This window comes from Protopterus annectens, chromosome 2.part1 (assembly GCF_019279795.1).
Source record: "Protopterus annectens isolate FY-2018-M chromosome 2.part1, PAN1.0, whole genome shotgun sequence".
In the NCBI taxonomy this organism is placed as follows: Eukaryota; Metazoa; Chordata; order Ceratodontiformes; family Protopteridae; genus Protopterus; species Protopterus annectens.
In genome coordinates this window covers 1,716,218,802-1,716,244,014 of record NC_056729.1, presented here as the reverse complement: position 1 = coordinate 1,716,244,014, position 25,213 = coordinate 1,716,218,802, and the positions used below count along the sequence as shown (strand labels likewise).

At 42.2% G+C, this 25,213-nt stretch overlaps 1 protein-coding gene across 7 annotated transcripts in view; it reads left to right on the top strand.

Moving 5' to 3' along the window:
• Positions 1-25,213, top strand: part of EIF4G3 (eukaryotic translation initiation factor 4 gamma 3) — a 3,593,176-nt gene that overhangs the window by 1,958,974 nt on the left and 1,608,989 nt on the right. For all 7 annotated transcript variants that reach the window (XM_044063163.1, XM_044063168.1, XM_044063165.1 and 4 more), the window contains one exon: positions 5,113-5,310. In XM_044063163.1, the coding sequence (XP_043919098.1) occupies positions 5,113-5,310 (198 nt within the window). The remainder of the gene's footprint in view (positions 1-5,112; positions 5,311-25,213) is intronic.

Below are 25,213 nucleotides of genomic sequence, written 5' to 3'. Positions count from 1 at the left end.
CACTCGAGGCTCTCCTCAGTATGGAGAATATCGATATCTGTGCAGTAACAGAAACCTGGTTCAAGGCTCCCGAGAGCACCCCAGCACTACCAGGCTATACCTCATACCATGCTTTTCGGCCCCAAAACTCGGACCGAACCACAAGAGGAGGGGGAGTATCCATATTCATCAAAGATACCCATACCTCCAGGCTAGTGGCGCTGCAAGAAGCATCTGAGACCATCCATGTGCAACAAACAGTGGGCAAACCTGCCTTCCAGTTTGTAGCCTGCTACAGACCACCCTCCCAAACTCAGGAACCCCACTCGGCTTTCCTGAAGACACTGGAGAATATGAAGGTCTCTCCAAACACCATTATATTGGGTGACTTTAACTACCCAAACCTAGACCGAGAGCACTACTCAAGCCCCAACACCCTAGCTCAACGGTTCCTAGAATTTATAAACTCAAATGCTATGGAACAACTGGTCACCACTCCCACAAGAGGGGAAAACATATCGGACCTGATCATCACCAACATGGGAACTCTATGTTCCATACCAGAGGTATACCCCTCATTGGTAAGATCAGACCATAAATTAATCACTATGGACATCCATATCCCGTCCCCACCCCCAGCAAAGGAAACCACGGTCAAAAACTTCTCAAAAGCAAACTTCCCAAAACCGAAGTGGAATCCTTCAAAGCCTCAGGGCCAGTGGAAAATACGGCCCAAACCGCAGAATCCTTTACAAACACATTTTGTGGATACCTACAGGAATGCATGGATCGTGCTATCCCAAATGAAACCAAGACACACTCCTCCAAAGGCAGGAGATCTGTCTGGTGGACCCCAGCCATAAATAAGCTGTACAACAGAAGGAGGAAACTACTACATGATAGAGCAAAATCCCTGAAAGGGAAGGCAACTCTGATCAGTACTAGCAAGAAACTACGATCCCTCATAAAATCATCTAAGGCTAGCTTCGAAAGAAAAATTGCACAAGACGCTAAAGATAATCACAAGGCTTTCTTTAGTTATGTCAGAAACCTGGGTGGAAACTCCCAGATATGCTCTGAGTTAGTGCAAAATTATAAAAAATACACTGAACCCACAGACATTGCCAACATCCTGGCAGACAGGTTCAGTGCAAACTCCCAATTGAGCAAATGGCTATCCCAACAGAGTGTAGCCTCCCTGACATCACAGATGCACAGGTGAGAGCTGCCCTCTCCAAAGCAAAAAACACAGCATCAATGGGACCGGACGGTGTCCCGGGCTGTGTTTTACATGAGCTCCAAGAAGAACTGAACCCTCACTTAAAATCACTGTTCAGTCTCAGCCTTACAACAGGATATGTACCCAAAGAATGGTGTACAGCAGCAATGGTCCCACTCCATAAAGGTGGTGCCACAATGGACCCTGGAAACTATCTCCCTATAAGCCTAACTAGCCTGGTCTGCAAAACTATGGAGCGTATCATCATGGAACTCATAAACAAAGACATTGGGAACCTCCAAACACTGGATCCTATCCAATTTGACTTTAATGGCAGATCTTGCCTCTTGAACCTGGTCAATTTCTTTGAAACAGTCACCAAGGCCATAGACTAAGGTAAGGTAGTCCACACAGCCTACCTTGACCTTGCAAAAGCCTTCAACACAATACCCCACTCGGGCATCATAAATAAGCTCACCAGCTTAAATATCAACCCCTATGTCACAAGATGGGTTGCAAAGTGGCTTGGGGATAGAACCCACATGGTCAGAATTGAAGGTGCCATGTCAGACTCGAAACCAGTTACAAGTGGCGTCCCACAAGGCTCAGTCCTGGGACCTGTCTTGTTCGGTATATATTTCTCTGAGGTACAGGCTAACACAGGAGGACTATGGCTGACGAAGTTTGCAGATGACTGCAAACTGGCGGCCATAATCAACTCGCCGGCTGACACAAGCATCCTCCAAAGAGGTCTCACAGAGACGGATAACTGGTGCCAGAGCCATGACCTAAAGCTAAATGCCAAAAAGTGCATAGTCATCCCCTTTGGGAAAAACAAAGTGCCCACAAATTACCACATAGGTGGTAATCCATTAAGTACGGAAGAAGTAATTAGGGATTTGGGGACCCAAGTAGATTGCAATCTCTCCTTTGACAATCACGTTGCCAAAGTGGTTAGAAAGACATTCTATATAGCCCACCTTATCACGAAGGGGTTCACATCTTGATCAAGAGAGGTCATTGTGCCCCTCTACTCATCACTCATCAGGCCCATAATTAAATACAATGCCCCATTTGGGATGTACCTTACCCGACACCTACTACAACTAGAAAGACACCAAAATTACCTCACCAAGAGGATCAAGGGACTCAAACAGATGCCCTACGCGGTTAGGCTAAAGAAACTCCAGCTCTACTCAGTTGCTTACCGCCTACTCGGAGGCGATCTGTGCCTGACGTATAAAGCCATGTCCAGCCCAGAATTAATGGACATGCTCCATCTCAAGAAATCCAAATCCATGAGAACTACACGCTCCAGTGACTTAAACCTCAGCACAGAAATAAATAGAACATGCTGGAGGGACAGATTCATATCCCAGAGGCTTTCCTGACTCTGGAACAAAATCCCAATCTATGTCAGACAGAGCCCCTCAATGACCCTCTTCAAGAAGAATCTTGATGTTTGGATGGGAGATCGTAAATTTACCCCAGGGATCTCTTCTGTGTCACTGCTAGGCAGAGGCACGGTAAACTAACCTTAAATGGGCTATCTTCTGTGACCTACTATACAGAGGCACAGTCAACTAATCTAAGAAGGGTGGCGAAAGCCAAACACACACTGGCTAGGCTTGTAAATGCCCTAGGGCAGATAGCTTAGTATCAACCTATAAGCCCTTGTGGTTGTCTTTACTATCTGCTGCAATTCTGTTTTCATAGCTAGCTTTAGAGGATTTGATGAGGGATCTCAACTTTTTGTTGAGGCTGATAAGGGAGTTTTTCCAGCCTTGGGACTTCACCTTATTCCATATCAGTTTCTTCCTTCTGTTGTAGAGTTTGTTCATGGCAGGGGACCACCAGATTGGCTTCCTTTTTGTGGAGGAGAGCTTCATGGTTCTGTTGAGTATGGCAAGATCCATGCATTTGTGTACATGTTCGTACAGTGCATTGGTGTATGATTTGGCGGTCATGCAGCTATTCTCCTTTTTCATGGGTGCCATGAAGTTAGCCACTTCTGTTTTTAGGAGCCCAAATTAAGCTTTGGAGAAGTTTTTCATGGTAGTTACCTTTGCGGGGGAGGTGGGAGGGATGTGCATTTCCAAGGTGATTAGTTTGTGGTTGGATCTAACCAGGGAGGAGTTGACTATTGGTGTAGAGCAATGGTTGCCCATATTAGTAATGACCAGGTCAAGGATGTTGCTACCTCTAGTGGGGGTAAGAATGAGCTGGTCCAGAGCATTGGAATTAATTCCAGGAAACGTTGGGCAAGTGTATTGGTACATAAGTAGTTTTCCCAGTTAATGGAGGGGTAATTGAACTCACCCAGTATGATAGTGTTAGGTTGGACCTTAATATTCTCCAGGGTGCTTAGGAACGTGAAGTGCGAGTCTTGGGACATGGTTGGGGACCTATAGCAGGCTACGAGCTGAATCGCTGTCTTACCCAATGTTAGCTGCACTTCAAGTATCTCTGATGCGTTATGTTGGGCTACCAGTCTGAAGGTATGCACATCCTTTCTGAATATGGAAACACCACCACCTTTAGAGCTTAGGCCCAAGTTCTGGGGTCAAAAGGTGTGGAATGAGTTATACCCTGGTAGTGCCCCTAGGAGTGCTTTCTGCTGCCTTGAACCAGGTCTCTGTTACGGCACAGATGTCTGTGTTCTCAATTTTAAGGAGTGCTTCGAGGGAGTGCATTTTGAGATTTGGATTTCTAGCATTGAGCAGCATGACCCTCAGATTGCATTTGTTTGTAGCGGTTACGGGGGTAATTTGGTCTTTGGAACACCACCTAAAAAAAGGCACTATAGGGGTGGCGAGAGCCTTGCCCAGTATCCGGAAACCTAGGGTTGACAGATGTAGGCCATCTCTGGCAAAGCATCGAGGTCCATCAATCATGTCATCCCAGGCAGACAGATAACTGGAGCCCCCTTGATTTCCAGAACCTTAGCCAATTGTTGAAGTCAGTCATTTTTTGCTTGTACTGTGGTATCATTCAACTAAATAGCTCATGAAACAGAGAAGCAACCTGGAATGTCTAGATAAAAAATAAATAAAACCACTTCTGCTTTACTAGAATGTAAACAATTAAGAAACCTAACAAAACAACTTATTGCCAAAGATTAAAAAAAAAAAAAACTTGGTACACAGTTACTTACACACACACACAAAATCCAAAGCCATTCTTGGCCACAGTCAGTACACTGAATCTAGCATAAGCTACACAGCAAGTGCCAAACTCTGAGAAAAAAATAACATGACCTACCATTTCAGTATTCAGCCAAATGACTATCCACATTATACAGACAGCATTGTCATTTGCCATCTAGGTGACTAATCAAGATGTTGATGTTCCTACTCACATAACTTCCTTCAGTATATCTTCTTCCAGCTAGTTTCCACAGATACTATCAAAAATACTTAAAGAATTAAAGCCTACTACAACTGCCCCTGTCAGTCTATTTGGAGGATATCTTAGAATAGCAGCTGATAAAGTGAGTTTTGTAAATGAATGAGTAAAATGTGTCATTAGCTATCACAAGGTGAAAGTGTTTTGTAAAAGATGGATGACTGGTCTAGTTAAGTAGCAGAGCAGAAGTAGCTGCATCTATTCCCTCTCTCTTTTGGCCTTAGTGAATTGATGTGTCACTTAACATTTTCATTTTAACCATACACTGGTTTCAGAATTCCTTCCATCAGTGGCATTTTTTAGCTTTTTTTCCGAAACTGATGCCTTAGTACTTACTGATGTAAAAATACATTTTTTCACCATTGTCCTTTATGGTATTTTATACTGTGTTGTGTAGAGTGGTCTGAGATTTTTGTTTCCATGTGACTTTTAATTTAACATTAGTTTTTGTATTGTTTTTCTTTCCTATACTAAGTTAGGACTTTTCAAATAGTATTTTTTCCCCATAGGAATTATTCCGTAAGTTTCGAAGTATCCTGAACAAGTTGACGCCTCAGATGTTTAACCAATTGGTCAAACAGGTGACAGAGCTGACAGTTGATACAGAAGAGAGATTAAAAGGAGTGATTGACCTTGTGTTTGAGAAAGCCATTGATGAACCCAGCTTTTCAGTCGCATATGCCAACATGTGTCGATGTCTTGTTATGGTAGGTACATAAAACTTGTGGAGGAATGTTTTTCCCTGCTTTGTTTGCTGATTAAAGAATGATTAATGGAAGTTTGAAAATCACTACTCTCCCCAGCAAAGTAGCACTGTTTGGGGGAAATGCACAGATCTGTTTATGTTAGCAGTATAGAAATATGTTTGTCAGTTTAGAGACTGCCGGTGTTGTGAATGAGGAGCTGCAGGAAGTCTGTGTTCATTCAGTTTTTTGTTATTACTGAACTGTTTTGTAAAAGTTTTTTGCAAGTTATAACATTGGAGGTATTTTTGCTACAGTTGTCTCTCCAAGCAGATGATTCCTGTAGCAGACAGTGTTATTCACCAGATGATATGCATGGTATTTCATACGAAATTAGTTTTATTGTACTGTATTTTCCCACGCTGTAGAATTATCGGCTGGAATTTGGGAATTAGTCTGACAGTGTTCAACTTCTTTCACATGAGAAACTTTTTTAAAATTGTTATTGAACAGTTTTCATGCTGTTAAAATTGCACTAGTTGAGTGTATTGTATATTCTGCTCCAGAATTGGCGCTTTAGTGCTTTTACAGCTGTTTATATTCCAGTTTTGCTATTATTTTTTGCTTATTGTTTACCTGCTTAAAGGTTTCTCTGCGTTTCTGTTCCCCTGTTCTTCCTGCCTACCCCTCATGAGACATCAGCTATTTTGTTTGTAGCGCTATATCTACAAAGGTCCAACCTGTGCCTGCAGTGCGAGTTCCAAAGTCAAAGCTTTCTCCCTGACTTAAAGCTCCACTGTGCATTCTGTAATATATCTAAATTGTGATTCCCTGAACTGAGTAGCCAAAGACGTACAGTCCTGGTCACTGGCTTCCATGACTGTGCTTCTTTAACATTCAACAATAAAATGATATAGTTGCCTTTAAAAATAATAGAAAAAAATGCCATGTTTTATTACCTTTTTGTTGGGTTATCTGGTTGATCCCCCCCAAGTGGCAGTAATAAAGTATTTTCAAACAGCTGCATCCAGTATGCTTGAGCAGTTCTAATTAAATATCCCTGGTTGTAGTGTTTAAAAAAAAATACTTTTAAATAAATGATATTATTTGTAAGACTTACCGCTCTTGATCTGTGGCATTCTAATGGCTGCTTTGTGTCATTCTACCCAGAAACACCTTGATGTATGACATCAGCAGCAGATTGGCCTGTCAGATTACAAGGCGTCTTTGAGACTCTGGGTGAAACCAGAAAAGATTAGTATTGATTAGTATTTTTTAATGCAAGGTGCTGTGTATGGGATGCTGATTTTGCTATGCATTTTAAAAGAATGGCAAGTCCAGATTATAAAGGTGCAGAATAGACGGGTTAGAGGGTGTGCGTGTGAGAAATCATAGTGCATGTACATGATTATATGAGGCAGTGTACGTATCTGTGCATGTAGATATGCAGATAATTCCTTTTTATTATCTTCTGATATGTAGAAATATAACATGCACATGTAAATCTCCTTTACTTCATGAATTTTATAACATTCTTAGAATAAGAGCACTTTACACCAGTAGTAGTTAGAATAAAAGCATTGTTTATGTGATAATATGAGGTAGTGCCATCTGTGCCAGAGACAGTAGGGCAGTACATGTGTAACATATGCCAGCATAGCTAGCATGAGTTTTGGAAAGAATTTTGTCATTTGAATGTCACATTGATTTGTACAGATCAATTTGTAAAGTTGTGTGTGTTAAAAGTGCATCAACAGTGGGTCCTGCTGGTCAGAAAAGATACATGTATGTCGGACAGTATTATAATTGTTTAAATGTATATGTTTTAACAGAGAATTTTGGAAGGGAAGATGTCAATCTTAGCTAATGTTGAAAAATAGGGGAAACTTAAATGGATTGATTTAGGCCATAAAGATTTTTATCTTACAGGTCTAATTGCAGTCAGAGACAAAAATGTCTGAGAAAACAGGACTAGGAATCTTACTGTATTGTCCTTGGGGGCGAACTAAGTGCTACCTTGGAAAGGTGGAATTTTTGAAATTGTTTTATAGCTTTCAGATGCTGCAACAGATCTTGGCAAAGCTCTGGGTGTGTATCTTACCAGAGTTAGCTGACCAGAGGTGATGTCATTCTATGACCAGCACTGAAATGCTTCTTTAGATATTAGTGAGAAATATGCCAAAACTCTCACAGCCGCACTTTGTTTTTTGGAACCTGCCAGGAAAGATCTCTCTCAGATCTCACATAACCACACACCTCATCTTGCCTTGCTGTAGCAAGAAACTCCATACCCATCATCTTGCCTTGCTGTAGTAAGTAACTTAACTAGGGAACAGTATTAGTATCCGATGCCCAATTAATACTCAACCCAAACAAAACTAAACTACTCATCTTCCAACCCACCAAACATACTCAAAACAACTCTCACTTTAACATCACAGCAAAAGACAACACCACTATATACCCAACTGAACACACCAAATTGCTAGGAGTGGAAATAGACAATAAACTAAAATTTGACATTCACATATCCATGACCATAAAAAAAGTCCACAAAAAACTAGGAGCATTATACAGAAATAAGCATCTTCTCACCAAAGCAGCAAAGATTTCAATTAGCAAATTCCCACCTTATCTCCACCCTACTTTATGCCTCTCCAATATATACCAACCTAAGGCAATGCGATCTAAACAAGCTAGAGACCTGCTACAACAAAATTGCCAAATTCGCCACAGGGGCATCCTACCGTAGTCACCACTGTCTCTCACTTGCTGAACTGGGCTGGCTTGAACTCCCTCACCTCCTTCAATGGTATCAACTCTCACTCGCCCACAAACTAGTAAACCATCCACTAAATGTCCCATCCCTCCAGAATCTACTCCAACCCTATCGCACCACCAGACCACTAAGATCCAGCAAGAAAAATCACTTGCAGATCACTAAAGCCAATAACTCTGCTGGTGAAGCACTATTCTCTTGTACCATAGCCAAATTATGGAACTCCCTCCCACCCACAATTACGTCCGTACCATCATGCACCCACTTCAAAACTTTACTAAAAGCGCACCTAAAAACATGCTGGCTATGCCCTTGCAACTCCCACTGTAATATCACCCACCCCATCCAACCACTACCTTTCTTTCCACTCCACTAACTACCTTGATTATAGCAAGCTCAGATGCTCAAAAACCTAGTACTTATACAGCAGGAACTTCTTATTTTAACATTTGTTAATGTCTATTATGTACTTCACAGATACAGATTCTAGTTGTCTACTGATGTACTATGTTCATCTGTAAATATGTTGTAAGTAATTGCTATGTAAATTATTAATCGCTATGTAATCCAATGTAACAACTGTCTGTTTATTTTAACTGTGGAGCTTTTCTCCCCGGGCCTCCGCTGAAAATGGACCTTCGTCCAGTCGGACACTCCCGGTCAACAAATATAAATAAATAAATAAATAAGTTAAGAAAATATAGTGAGATTAGTTAAGTACTGTTTTTTGTTATCTATGTGAATCTGTCCATCGGTGTTATTTTTAGTTTTTTCTGTGATTGAAACTCTGGTGTTTATTGTAAATAGATATTTAGTATTTTCAGGTTCTTTTATTATTAAATATATTTAAACTTTTCATTGTAGCTGGTCTTTTTGAGACTATTTTGACCTTTGAGAGTACTTGTATTTATTTGGTAACTGTGTCCTCTCCTGAAAAGCCTAGCTGTTTGGAAAACACTACCATTTGTATTAGTATTAAGTTTCCTCAGTATAACTGGTTATGCTTGTAAGAGCTGTAGAGTAGCTGACTGGTGGCAGTATAATTACCTTATAGTCTGGGCAGAGGGGGGCACAACAGGTCAATCTGTTTCACCCTTTCCCATGTGTGTGCGCATATGAAAATCAAATATCCAAGTGTGTGTATGTCAGCTACTTGGAACAGGGACACCAAGCTCCAAAGTGGACAGTGTGGAGTCTTGTTTGGTGCCTAGAAAGTGAGTCCAGCCCCAGGTCTGGAGTGTGCTGTTAGGAGAGCTGCATCTAAAAATACTGTGTATCCATTTTTGTTCCTAGTGGCCTTCCCTCATAGCTTTCAGTGGTAAGGATTGAGGCTCCTTGATTACTGGTCCAGAGTAGGGAGAATCACAGTTTACACAGTGGCATTTAGAATAAAAGCATTGTTTACACCAGCAGCAGTTAGAATAAGAGCATTGTTTACATCAGTAGCACTACGAATAAGAGCATTGTTTATACCTCTAGCAGCCTTTGGGTAAAAGCAAGGCTGGAGTGAGGGAGGGTCTCTTTGCTGCTGCTGATGCAAATTATACTTAAATTCAGCAATTTCTTATACTAATATGATCTCAGACTTGGATTGTCCAGTATTACTGTTACATCTACTTAGCCCCCCCCCCCAAAAAAAAAGTCAGTTGGTGTTCAGCAGAAATGTCCTTCAGAATGAACTGCTTTGATGAAAGGTGGATCTATATTTGTAAACATGCACACAGTTGCCATGTGTGTGTATCTATATACATATTCATATATATGTAATGCTTTATTGTAGGTGTGAGTGTAAAATTCAGATGGTTGCATGGTTTTTAATGGGTGCTGGTTTAATTTTCATTGAACACCCAGTTCAGCCATAATACATCACACATGAGTGCTGGTTTCATTGAACACAGTTCGATCCTAACATATCACACGTTAGGAAAGGAGCAAGTTTCATTGTTTTAGTATATGCAGTTACACAGGTTCATAGTCATAGTACTCATTTTATATCACATGGGATCACCCATTACTAACCATTCAAAAAATAGGTTCATAGATTAGTACTAGGCTAAATGCCCTTGTGGACCATTTTCAGCCTAGACAATTAGCCCACGTGAGAATCAAACCCTGAGCCTTGTGTTTGTAAGGTAAACACCTTTACCATTATGCCAAGCTCCCACCCCCCTAAAATAAACAGCCTTTGCAAGGCTCAAACCCAGGACCCCTGCACACCATAGCCAAAGGGATTTAAAACTAAGCCATGTGTGAGAAAATCAGATAGAACAGTCCATGAAAAGAAGACAAAAGTAGAATTGATCACTGAAATTGCTACACCCAGTGATTGCAGTGTCGTGTGTGTGTGTGTATATATATATATATATGTATGTATATATATATATATATGTATAGCTCTCTCTCTCTCTCTATATATATATATATATATATATATATATATATATATATATATATATATATATATATATATATAGATGAGTGTGTATATATATATATATATATATATATATATATATATATATATAGATATAGATATATAAATATAGATGTGTGTAAATATATATATATATATATATAGATAGATATAGATATATATAGATGTATGTATATATATATATATATATATATATATATATATATATTATATATATATAGAGAGAGAGAGAGAGAAAGTCATAAAATACCAGGATTTGCAGGCAGAAATGAGGGCAGTGTGGAAGATGGCTATTCAGTTCCGACCGTAGTAGGAGCAACTGGTCTTATAAAAAAGAATTTACAATCGTACGTGAATGCACAAGTCCATAGTGTTGTATGAGGCTAACTTGAAGCTTGCTGCTATTAAGCACTGGGTTATATTCTCTACTTCCTGTTATTATGTCCAATTATTTATATATATTGAAAGTTTTAACATCTCATGTTTGACAGATGAAAGCAATTTATTCCAGAGTCATCCAGCCCTACACAGAAATTCCTTCTCTTGGTCAGACTCTGTTGTGTTTGCATTTTTACCTTAAATGAAGACAAGACTCTTCCTCCTCTCTTTCAGTGGTATTTATTATACACGTGTGGGAGCGTACTGTAAATTATCAGGGAGACTCCCCGAACAAAGGAATGCATAAGCTTATATGCTGGTGATATTGCTGACAGTACAAAAATATAAACTAGACCAATTAAAACAGTACAAAAGACAATAAACCAATCAGTGGTTTACCCATAGGCTTAAAACAGTTCACATTACTACATCTCTAGGCAGAGAGAGAAAATCTGATACACTTCCATATAAGGCACAATGTGATGGTGTTCAATCTCGCCGTTTGTTCTTACACATGGGTTCGGAGCCGATCCTCGGCTCCGTGCCGGCCTCTTGCAAGCTCTGCATCGAGAAGAAGCTCGAGACAATCTAATACCCACAATCCCCCTCTGCCTTTACCTCAGATCTAGTTTGCCGCTGCTGCGTTCGCATCGTTGGGAGCTAGCTCGAGCATCTAAAGCTAAGATATAACTTTATTTGTTATATTTTATTGGATTTCTTATTACTATTTGATATTTCACTGATATACTGTGTGATTGTGTTGTTGACTGGATAAATTCTCGGTACCGTTAAGCTGTTTTATCGGTTAGAATTTTTCGGGGCCTACAACCCTTCTTAAATTTGATAGGATTTGACTGTTATACCGGATTTGACAATTTTTTCTCGGATTTGACTACATTACTGGACTTGTCTTTTACTACTATAATGTCTGATAAGGTGAAATCAGGTTTTAGGCGTTGTCAGTGTGGCCAGAAAATGTCAGTGACTGACAACCATAGTTCCTGCGTCTACTGCCTTGGCCCTCTCCACTTGCAAGAGGACTGCTCCATCTGTCACTCTTTTAGTGGGAGGGTCATGACAGATAGGCGCAGGAAACTAATGGACAGAGGTTTATTAAAACCTTCTTTTCAGGAGGCTCTGGATGCTTCTGACCAGGCATCAAAATCCTCTAAGGAATCGAAGACGTCGGAGCCCAAGTCATCGGCTCCGAGCTCTTCAGCAAAGGTTAGATCACCGGTTCCACAGACTTCGGGGCCGAGTGTTCAACTGGTATCGGTTCCTGAGCCTCGAGTCTTGGAACCGGTGATGGAGCTCCCTCCTTCGACCTTATTGAGGTCGGCTCCGTCTTCGGTTCCTTCGACCCGTTCTTCTTCCAAACTCTCTGAGGTCGATGTGGATCGCGTGGTGCAGAAGTTATTGGAGCATTCGGCCCTATCCAAACTTATTTCGGTTTCCACCCAGTTGGTGTCAAAACTTGAAGGCCTCCCGGTGTCTCCATCCATTCCTCCTCCGAGACCTGTTCAGTCTTTGGAGCCGGAAGAGGCTGATCTACTGATTGTGGAGCCCTCGGGTCCAGAACCGTCCTTTTCTCGGTCTGTTCCTCTCACCTCGACTCCGTCGGACCCGATACCGGTGTCTCGGAGCAGACGGTCTGTCCTTGGTTCCGGGGCCGAGAGTCGAACCGACATTTCGGTTCCGACTCTCCCCCTCGGGGCCTCGGCGCTGATCGATTCGGCTCCGTCCTCGGGGTCGATGCCTTCGGGGCCTGTGTCGGGGATTCTTCCCATTTCCTCGGAACCGGGAGATTCTTCGATGCGGGGCCCGGGGGCGTTCGACCTAATGAGGAAGGTGTTGTCTACCCAGACAACCACATCAGTGGAAGCAACCTCTCCTCCCCATAAAGGGCCGTTATCCTCCTCTGCACCCACGGCCACATCCAAGCGTCGGGCACCAGTATCTCAGCCACCCCTGGAGGGTGCCCCCTCTTCCTCGGAGGCTTCTTCGGATGCTCCCCACGAAGAAGTCCCTAGGAAAAGATTGTGTAAGAGGAGACACTTGGATTCTCCACAAGAATCCTTGACATCTGATACTGACTTAGATGAGTCAGAAGGGTCCCCTAAGTCACCTTCAGAAGATGTCTCTTTTTCGGACATTTTGGAGATCCTGAAACAGAGAGGTGACTGGCAGTCCCTTCCCCCTTCTGAGGATGAGTCAGTTTTGCTGAAGGCATTTGGTGCTCGCCCTTCCTCCTCCTGGGTCACTCCGCCCTTCGATGAATTAATGGAACTAATTGCTCGAAGGGCGTGGGAGGCTCCTGACACAGTGGAACCAGTCCCAAGGAAACCAAATAAATACATTACGGCACCCCAGGACAAGTCCTACCTGACAAAAGGAGTTCCAGTGGACGCTATGATGGTGGCAGCGGCCACGAAAAAGGAGATGTCAAAGTCTTCCTCATCTGTCCATCCCCCTAATAAAGATTCTAGGACGATGGATAGGTATGGGAAGCGCATTTTTAGTTCAGCGGCTTTTTCCATGCGATCCCTGAACTATTTGACCCATTTTACACGCCTACAGAGGGATCTAGTCAAAGAGTTGGGAGATACCCTCCAGGGTACTACAGATGCTGCTGTCTCGGAGAAAGTGACAGCACAACTTAATACCCTTACAGCCATTGTGAACTCGTCCATGAGGGTGATTTCCTACGCAGCTGAAGGTTCGAGTAGGGCAGCAGCTTCAGCGATTGCTCTTCGTAGACAATCCTGGATGCGCTTATGTTCCTTTGCGGAAGCCTTCAAGTCTTCCTTTACTAACGCCCCATTTGACGGTGCCACTCTCTTTGGCCCCAAAGTAAAGGAGACCCTTACCCGGTGTGAACAGGAGGGAAAGACTCTGTCTGCTGTCGGAGTCTGTTTTTCCACCCCAACCAGACCGTACCCCAAAGGGCAACGTGGTGGGAAAATGTGGTTTCGAAAACCCCAAGGAGCTTTCTCAGGCACACAGGGAGATGCCCCCTCTAGAGGCAGAGGAGGGGCAGAGGTGGAAGACGCCCAGGCGGCAGAGGGGGTCCGCAACATCAAGGTGACAGGGATACACTCCCTGGTAAACCTTTCCAGCACTCCTGAGAGGAGGCCCGACTGTCCTGCTCTGGAGGCAGTCGGGGTCGCTAGCTTTATACCCTCAGGCCTGGCAAAATATAACTACAGACAAGTGGGTAAAAAGCGTGGTTACCAGAGGTTACAACATACCCTTTCTATCCCATCCCATTCCAAAGAAAAGACTCCCAGATGTACCGCCCCATCTGCGAGAGCCAGCAGCTATAGAGATTTCAAAGCTGCTAGAAAAAAGAGTCATCCAACCAGTCCCAGCGGACCAGCAAGGATTCGGGACTTACTCAAGGTTCTTTTTAGTTCCAAAGAAAACAGGGGACTGGAGGCCCATCCTGGACCTGAGCTACCTCAATACCTTCGTCAGGAAAGAAAAGTTCCGAATGGTCACGCTTCAATCGATCCTTCCATTCTTGCAGAAGGACGACTGGATGTGCTCAATAGATCTAGAGGATGCATACTACCACATCAAAATGGCCAGGGCATCCAGAGATCATTTGCGCTTCCGGCTGGGAGCCAGTCACGTTCAATTTCGAGCCCTGCCCTTTGGTCTGACCTCAGCCCCCAGGGTCTTCACCAAATGCATGGCAGTGGTAGCGTCTCACTTGAGACGCCAAGGATTCCAGGTGTTTCCGTATCTGGACGACTGGCTCCTTTCTGCCACCACCCAGCGTCAACTATTACAGGCCAGAGACTTTACTCTTCAACTGTGTGTTCATCTAGGAATTTCCGTGAACTTTGGAAAATCCTTGCTTCAGCCATCACAAAATATTTTGTTCATAGGAGCAGAATTAAACACACGTCAGTTAATTCTAAGACTTCCCCCGGAAAGGATACTATCACTTCAGACTCACATACGTCTTCTACTTTTGTCAAGGAAATCTCCGGCAAAACTGGTACTGAAGGTTTTGGGACTCATGTCAGCCTCCCTTATTGCAATACCCTTGGGAAGGCTGCACATGAGAGTCCTTCAATGGCTACTGTTTGCACAATGGTCGTTTCAACAACTACCTCTAACACACGAGATTCTTATAACGAAAACATGCAAGACAGATCTAAACTGGTGGCTTCAAACGTGCAACCTTTCCAAGGGGAGACCATTTGTGCTACCCACACCTACAGTTACGGTGACCACGGACGCTTCCCTGATAGGGTGGGGGGGCATCTTTCAGGGACAGACAGTCCAAGGCGAGTGGACCAATTTGGAGTACAATCTGCACATCAATGTTCTAGAGTTGAGGGCAGTGTTTCTAGCGTTGCAACACTTTGCTCCCCTTCTTCCTCTGGGAACTATTGCAGTTCAGACGGACAACATGTCTGTAGTCTGGTACATAAACAAGCAAGGGGGAACCAAATCCTATCAGCTATGCAGAGAGGCCATGAGAATCTGGCAGTGGGCGGAGTCCACGGGTCGCTTTCTAATAGCAACGCACATCCCGGGTCATCCAACGCCATAGCCGACAGGCTGAGCAGAGCAATTCTGTTACCGCACGAGTGGTCCCTAAAACAGTCAGTAGCGAAAAGGATTTTTCGTGGGGCCAGCCTTCCTGCGACCTGTTTGCGTCTCCAATGAACGCCAAATGCAGGAGCTACTTTGCCCTATTACCCCCTCCAGGGGAAGTCCCCAGGGACGCACTGGTTCACGATTGGCCCCCGGGACTCCTGTATGCATTTCCTCCATTTCCTCTGATACCAAAGTTTCTCCAGAAAGCCAGAAACCTACACAGGACAATAATCCTCATTGCCCCATTCTGGCCTCGTCAAATTTGGTTTCCCTTCCTGAAGACTCACTGCATTCGGGGACCCTGGATTCTGGACTCAGAGCCAGATCTATTGACTCACTCGTCAGGGGCTCCCCATCCCGCGCTCCTGTCCCTCCATCTAGCAGCTTGGCTGCTCCAATTCCCAACTTAGCCAGGTCTGATCTTTTGTCGCCAGCAGTTCAGGATATATTGGTGGCTTCTCATAAAGCTTCCACTACTAAAACATATTCTAGTAAATGGAAGCGATTTGTATTCTGGGCAAATACACACCAAGTGGATCCTTTTACAGCTCCTTTGAATAAAATATTAGAGTTTTTAACGGACTTATTCCATCAGGGTGCTTCTCCTGCTACACTAAGAGTTCAATTGGCAGCCATTTCAAATTTCCATGTGGAAGAATGTGGAGCTCCTGTTATGGCTCACAGACTTTGTAAAGCCTTTTTAAAAGGGGTTTTCCATATTAGACCACCAGTCAGATCTCCTACGTCACCTTGGAGTCTAAACTTGTTGTTATCTAAATTAATGTTGCCCCCCTTTGAACCTGCCTCTTCTTGCCCATTAAAATTTTTGTCCTGGAAGACTCTATTTTGGTAGCCATTACTTCCGCTTAGGCGAGTATCTGAACTTCAGGCTCTCTCCATCAAGCACCCTTATTTGATCTTTCACTCTGACAGAGTTTCTCTTCGAACCAATTCATCCTTCCTCCCTAAAGTGTGTTCTATTAACAATATTAATCAGTCCATTGAATTACCCACTTTCTTCAAAAATCACTCCAACAAAATGGAGTACATGTTGCATAAATTAGATGTTCACAGACAACTAAGATTTTACTTGGATAGAACAAAAGATCACAGAAAAACTGATCAACTCTTTGTGGCTTTTGCTGATAGCAGGAAAGGACTAGCAGTTACCAAAAGAACTCTTTCTAAGTGGTTAACGGATTGTATAATCTATGTCTACGATTCTTCAAATCAAACTCTTTTGCACAAACCCAAAGGACATTCCACAAGGTCAGTGTCTACATCTTTGGCTCATGCAGCCCGCCTACCACTGGACGCTATTTGTGCGGCTGCTACTTGGTCTAAGCCACATACATTCATTTCTCATTATAAGGTAGACAAGGCTTCTAGGGACAGGGCAACCTTTGGTTCCACTGTGCTCAAGAACGTCCTTCCGTGAGTTCCTCAGGAACAAGGAGCTAGGGACGCTACCCATGTGTAAGAACAAACGGCGAGATTGAACACTATCACATATAGAAGTTATGTCCTTACCATAACGTTCCATGTGGAGTGTTCATCTCGCCTTTGTTCTTACATTCCCACCCTCCCGCCCTAAGAAGAACGTTCTTTTGATGCCTGGCCAGGATCATCCTGCTGCTGCTGCTACAAATATTGTGTACATAGTTGACATATATATATATATATATATATATATATATATATATATATATATATATATGTCTATTTGTCTTACTATATATATATAGTTATGTATAAATTCTTATTTCTGGACATATGTGATGTAAGCATGAATGTGCTCTCTCTGGAGATTGGTTTGCTTGCAAACTAGATCTGAGGTAAAGGCAGAGGGGGATTGTGGGTATTAGATTGTCTCGAGCTTCTTCTCGATGCAGAGCTTGCAAGAGGCCGGCACGGAGCCGAGGATCGGCTCCGAACCCATGTGTAAGAACAAAGGCGAGATGAACACTCCACATGGAACGTTATGGTAAGGACATAACTTCTATTTTCCTGCCATCTGACAGGCTCTTGTTTTTCAGTACTTTTCCACTATTCACAGTTTACTTCATAGTTCAAATCAATACATACAGGTTCTCACATACTCAATCTCGTTTGAACACATGCTTTGACCATTCATATTCTACAATCCCCCATTTGATGCTGTGTAAGCATCACCATTTAATCTGTCATAGATTTGCCCTAAATCTAGCATAACCATGTTCCTAGTTCCTTCAACATTATCACATATTTTAACTTCATCATCCATAACTGTAGGCATATAAAACTTTGGCATCTTTTTAGTATCGGACAACATTAATTTAAAAATCAATGCTTTGATTAAAAACACAAGAAGAAAAGCAACAAGAGCTAATACTGGAATTAATAGGATTAACTTTAAAAGTCCAGCTCCCCAACCTGAAAACAGGTTAGTTAACAATGCCCACATTGAGTTATCGGCCTCCTTGGCCTTGGAGAGTTCGGACACTGTCTGAATGAGTTTGAGATGACTTTCAATTTCATGCTGATTGTCAGGAATAAATGTACAGCACTCCTCCTGGATTAAAGCACAAGTTCCGTCTTTCACCACTAGGGTGAAATCGAGAGCCATAAGATTTTGGAGGACTACTGCTCTCATGGCAGTCAGTTCATCAGTCACTAGTTCTAAAGCAGAAAGTGTGGCATTGCTTAATACCTCAAGCAATTTAGACAGTTTTCTCAGTTCCCAGATTGATTTTGCTGCTCCGTATGCTGGGATTACACCAGCCCATGATATGACGTCATCACCCAAGTCCATATGAGACAGTCCTTTAGTGCCAGCATGAGCTAAGTCATGATGATAAATCCATGATGCATCAATTTGACCTAATGGATTGGTAGGCTTTTTAACCTCTCGCACATTCCGGATTTTCCCTTTGGGTAAGGCAGATGTATGTCGGATGGCTGGAGCTAGATAACCTAAGAAACAGCTATCAGACCAGTTCTCCGGTAGCCATTTATAGGCCCTTCTTCCACATATAAAATAACAGTCTTGTACCAAGGTGGTAACATTTGAAGAGTGGTCACTGCCTGTGGTTATGCCATGGAATATGGCAAGAAATACGATTTTATGAGAACCAAATAATGAGGCATTTGTCAATATCGGCTGAATGGCATCAAATGAAACTCGACACCCCGAAGCTAAGTGTTTTCTTTCTGTATAATTGCACTGGTATTCGATTGTCGTATTGCAGATAATTTGTCCCATTTTTCCAGTCCAGTGATGTTGACTTGAGTAATTTCATCAAAAACAGAGTGCCATTGCGACGGAGCGAAAGTTGTAATGCAATAGATTTAATGGATATAATGTTAGCAGTGTTGTCAAGTAGGCTAGTCTATGTATCAATGATACTTAGTGGAGCCACAGCCAGTGACAATCCCCCATGCACGGAGGGAATAGAAGTGCAGATCCAGCAGTTAGAGACGTTGAATGTAGAAGCATAAACATATTTGATGGCTTGATAGGTGTTGAAAGGTGGGTGTCAAATGGCTCGTTTGGTGTGATGCGTCAATGGAGCAGGAAATAAAAATGGCCACAGCAAAAATAACAGTACAACAAGAATGACCACCAAAATGATTGTCCAGTATTTGTGTGGAAATGGTGGTTGAGTCTGTGTAGTGTCAGAGGTTTGGAGTTTTCCAAAAGGGTACATATTAGGCATTGTCAGGTACTGGAACAGTTCTACTTTGAGTATGTATAGCAATAGGAGGAGAATCTGGAGATGAAAAAGGTAAAGGCTGTTGGTCTTCAGACGGCACAACTTTTCTGACGTGTGAAATGTGGATCCAAGTTGGAGAGCCCTGCAGTCGCACAGCAGATGACGTGGTGAGAAGAACCAGGAAGGGCCCCTTCCAGTGCGGCTGGAGCTCTGTTTTTCTAGAAAATGATTCAACGTAGACCCAATCCCCTGGTTGCAAAGCGGATGCTAGAAAAGGGTCAGGAAGTTGTTGAGCAACTGCTACTTGTCGGTCGTGAAACTGTAAGAAAGAAACAGGAGATTTGCAGTACAAAAGAATGTCATTATCAAATGCATCATATTCAGATGGAGGTGTCATGGGCATACGCAAAGGGCGACCCATGAGTATTTCATGTGCAGAAAGACCCTTAGTATGATGCGGTTGTGACCTCATAGAGCTAGTGGCAAGGCCTGTACCCATTAGGCCTTTTTATGAAGTGACTTTAGCAAGTCTGGTTTTCAAAGTCTGGTTCATACGTTCATTTATACCTGATGCCTGTGGTCTGTATGGATAATGAAATTTCATAGTAATGCCTAACATTGTACACAATGAATCAACTAACTTAGCAGTAAAATGTGTCCCTCTGTCAGAATATATTTGACAAGGAACACCAAAACGAGGCATCAATTCATAACGCAACTTTTTTGCAACTGAAATAGCATCATTCTTAGCACATGGTTCGGCTTCTAAGCATCCCGAAAAAATATCAACAATAGTCAAAACATGTTTAAAACGAGCACAAGGTGGAAGTTCAGTAAAGTCCCATTGTAAGGCACAAAATGGTCCCATTCGTTTTGGCCCAGGTTGAGCGGGAGCCAGAGTGCCCTTTGAAATGTTATGCTGTAAACAAGTGGAGCACATGCTCAAAAAATGTTGCACAGAAGCAGAAAGTCCTGGGGCAAACCAGTCCTTCTGGATTGTTTCATCAATGCTTGTATCTCGACATGAGCTGGCAAATAGTACGCTTTTATAAGAGAATTTAACATAGATGTGGGGCAAATTACTCTGCCGTCCGGGTGCTGCCAAATTAAATCGGAGCATTGAAAACAATTATGGGCCAGCCATGTTTTTCTTTCTGATTCCGATGCTTCAGTTTGTAAAGCTTTCAGTACAGAAGTGTCAAAAGTAAGTGTTTGTAAAATAGGCTGCAAATATTTTCCCTGAGCAGTATTCGAAAGAGCAGCCTGCTTGGCAGCCCAGTCAGCTAAATTATTTCCCTTAGCTACTAGGGAGTCGTTAGACTGGTGAGCTGCACACTTGACAACAGCAATTTTGGAAGGTAATAAGTCCTGCAAGAGGTGATCGATATACAGGTAATTTTTTATTGGTGCCCCAGATTATGTCAAAAACCCCCCTTTCCTTCCATAGGGTACCAAAATCATGAACAACACCATGGACATAACGTGAGTCCGTATAAATAGTAACAGATTTGTCTTTGGCCATTCTACATGCATGCGAAAGTGCCACTAATTCCGTGGCTTGTGCGGAAGTACCAGGCGGTAATTGTCCAGTTTGCAAAGCCTGAGATGGCGACTGACCATGCAGCCTGCAGTTCGCCAAAAGTATTTCGTAAACAGCATCAATCCACAAAAAGAACTAAATCGGGATTAAGCAAAGGAACATCTTGCAAACCTAATATAGGAGACAAAGCAGTGTTAACTACAAGTACTCAGTCATGTGGTTCGCCCTCGTCACTAGTTGGAATTAATGAAGCAGGGTTTAGTGGTGGGCAATGTGCAATTTGAATAGTGGGATTACTTAATAAACTTAACTCATGTTTAGTGAGGTGTGCATTAGAAAGATATTGAGTCTTTGTTTTTAAAAGTAATGCTTGTACCGCATGAGGTATTGCTGGTATAGTGTCCTGTCCTAATGTCAATGGTGCTGCCATATCTATCACAACAGCAGCAGCTGCTACTGAATGTAAACAGGATGGGTAGCCAGAAGCAACAGGGTCTGAGTACTGTAATATGCTATAGGTTGATAGCCTCTGTGCGCGCTTGCACCAGTAGGCCCAAGGCAGTTTTATTTCTTTCGCAACAGAAGAAAACAAAAGGTTTAGAGTAATCTGGTTGCCCCAGGGAAGGCGGTTTCTTGTTCAGGGTACCAAGACAGAGGGTTTGTGACCTCCTTTTTTAAGAGATGTAAAAGAGGAGCCGACATTTCTGAAAAGTTGGGCACCCACTGTCTACAATAACCTACTAGGCCGAGGAATCTCCTGAGTTGTCTGAGTTACAGGGCGGGGAGTAGTCTGAATGGAGGTGATTCTGCTTCGAAGGATTTGACGTGAACCTGTAGAAATGATATGTCCCAGGTATTATATGTTTTTTTTGAGCAAACTGCAATTTGGATTTATTTACCTTAAAACCTCGTTCGGCTAAACATCTTAGAACTAGAAGCGAGTCTTCTATACAAGACTGGGTATCTTGTGAAGCAAGAAGAATATCATTTGCATACTGAACTAGTACTGAACGTGGTGGCAATTGTAAATCCTGCAGTTGTCTGTGCATCTCTCTGGAAAACAAGGTTGGAGATTCTACATACCCTTGAGGTATGTACATTAGACTGGATTCTCATAAACAAAGTGAAACAATCTTACAAAATAGGAACCCTGCCTGATGATGTAAGTGATCATTCCTTGACCTACATTACTAGAGAAAAGAAAGACTTCCCAAACCTCCCCATCATTAGAACAGCATGCTCTACCAAACACTTTAAGGCAGACTTATTTCAAACTGACCTTAAAGCATGCAACTGGAACCCATTAAAGTCCCTCCCACTTGAAGAGGCAGTACAGTATTTTAACGCTGCTTTCTTATCTATCTTGGATAAGCATGCTCCCAAACGTTCCATTAGAATGAAGTCTAACCCAGCCCCATGGATTTCAAATGAAACTAGGAATCAAATTCTACTTAGGAACAAAGTCTGGGCTAAATGGAGAGCCTATAGAAATAGCTCTGATCACCTATACTTTAGACAGCTTAGAAACAGCACAAAAAAAGCTATACTTACAGATAAAAAAACTACTATTGTAAACTTCAGCAAACTCATCAAAATAACCCCCAACAGTTCTGGTCTTGCATTAATAAGCTCCTTTCCCCAGGTAACTCCCGAACACCCACCCCACTTGATGCAGATCCAAATACTCCCCATCTAACTGCCAATACCTTCAACTCTTTCTTTGCTGACACTATACAATCTCTAGCTACTCAATTTATCTCAGAAAACTCCAGTATTCCCATCGACTTACCCCACTCTGTCTCGAAATTCAAACTACAACCCATCTCTGCTTCTCTCATCTTTAAACTTATTCTAAAACTTAAGCCATGTACTCCATCTGCTGACCAACTTCCTTCCCAATTTCTCCAAAAAGCAGCTAAGGAAATTGCTTACCCTATATCTATCCTTATAAATAGGACAATCCAAGAAGGTACCATCCCAGATATTTGGAAAATCTCCCACATTATCCCCTTACATAAAGGCGGGAACTCTAATGATTACTCTATCGGCCAATTGCTCTCATCACCCCTAGCAAAAATTATGGAAAAATGCATTCACAAACAATTTCTATGTCATCTCTCTCAACACAACCTAATAGCACACTGTCAACATGGCTTTAGACCATCTCATAGTACCACTACTGCCCTTCTATCCTTCACAGATACCATCAATAGAAACCGTAACAAAAACCTCCTCTCATCTGCACTCTTCATTGACCTCTCTAAAGCTTTCGACATGGTTAACCATAACCTCTTAATCAATGTTCTGGAATCTCTCTCCTTTGATTCTCTGGCCTTAAAATGGTTCACATCATACCTCAGCAATAGACAACAAGCAGTCCTCTGGGAAAATCAAGTCTCATCCTTTTTACCTGTTACTATTGGGGTCCCTCAGGGCTCTATTCTTGGACCACTTCTCTTCTCCTTATTTATTAATGATCTCCATGTAGCAATTCCACAAGCCACTTGTATTCAATATGCAGATGACTCTACACTAATATGCTCATCAACCTCTCCATCTGAACTATATGCTCTTACTCAAGATGTTTTCAACACTGTAGAAACATGGTTTTCCAAACGCTGTCTCCTTAATGCTAAAAAAAACAAAACTCCTTCTCTTTACACCCACTACTAGGTCTTCCCCCTTAGACTTCTCTATCTCTTCAAATAATGATACTGTTATTCTCTCTGACACTACCACTAAACTTCTAGGAATAATCATTGATACTAATCTCTCATTTGATTACCATATAAACAATACCATTAAAACAGTAAACAGAAAAAGGCTCCCTATACAGAATAAAACCCTTCTTAACTTCAGCAGCCAGAGCCAAGATTGCTCATTCCCATCTAATCTCAACCCTTCTATATGCTTCACTTATATTTACCAACCTTAAGAAAACCAACCTTAACAAATTAGCAACCTCCTATAATAACATTGCTAGATTTGCTACTGGCAATCCCTTCAGAACCCATCAATGTTCAAATCTTAGACAACTAAATTGTCTCGAATTCCAAAACCATCTGATTATCCCCCAACTCACAATTGCCCACAAGATATTTTACCAACCCAATAATACCCCTATACTCTCATAACTCTTTGTCCCATATAATGATCTGAGCTCCCTACGTTCTTCTAGCAAACTTCTTGCCAGCTTAACAAAGTCTAATAATGCAGCTGGTGACTCTGTTTACCAACACAACAGGAAAACTCTGGAACCTACTACCCACTGAACTAACTCTAACTACATCCTTGCCACTCTTTAAACAAAAACTTAGAAAACACCTCCAAATGCACTGGCTATGCCCTTGTAGTAACCCTGACTAACCATCCTCTTCATCCCTCTTTCTTCATCTTCTTGCCATACTTCCAAACTTCTACATGCTTTTGACTTGTAAGACTGACTCTTTCTAAACTCTAATCAACTTAGTGTTTAAATAATTCTATCTCATATGATCTATTGTACATAACTCTTACTATTCTGTTTTTGAGCTGTCTGTATATCTGTGTGGAGCTTTTCTCTCCGGGCCTCTACTGAAAATGGAAATATATCCAGCTAGGCTAGCCCGGTCAACAAATGTAAAATAAAATAAATAAAATAGTCTGGTCCAAGTGTACTGTTGGCCCTTATAAGTGAATGTAAACAAATACTGACTATCTGCATGTACTGAAATAGAGAAGAAAGCTGATGAAATATCTATACCCATAAAACAACTTGCTGTAGGTGGGATACAGCTCAAAATCGTGGCTGGGTTTGGTACGATTGGGAAAACAGGCAATATAGCTTTATTAACTTCCCGCAAGTTTTGCACAAATTTGTAAGCTTGTTTACTAGGTTTCTTTACTGGTAGAATTGGGGTATTACATGGACTTGTGGTAGGTACTGTAATTCCTTGTTGCACCAGGGCAGAAATGACTGGGGCAATACCAGATGTGGTCTCTACCGTCGAAGGGTACTTTGGTACCCGAGGTAGCTTTACTCCAGGCTTTAAGGTTATTTTAACAGAAGTGGCTGAAATTAGAAATCCAACATCTTTATCATGAGTGGTCCATAAATGAGAGGGTAATGAGGTTAAATGCTTATTCTTGTCGAGGTCAGACTGCATACACATTGTTTGCAGAGTGACGTTTTCATCTAAAGTAGCCAAAATACTACCCTGTTTGTCTGAAGGTACTTGTAAATATACTCCTTAAGCAGTACAGAAGATAGTTGCTCCCATCTTACAGAGCAAATCTCTTCCCAATAAATTTAATGGTGCTGAGGGTCGTACTAAAAATGCATGATTGTCTTGCAAAGGTCCCAAAGTCACTGGGACTGGGATGGTTTCAGAATATTCAATAGGAATGCCAGAGACACCTACTCGTCTGATTATGTTATTGGAGAGGGGGACATTTATTGCTGCTTCACCGGCTAACATGGAATGTTAAGTTGTCAATCTCGCCTTCATTCTTGC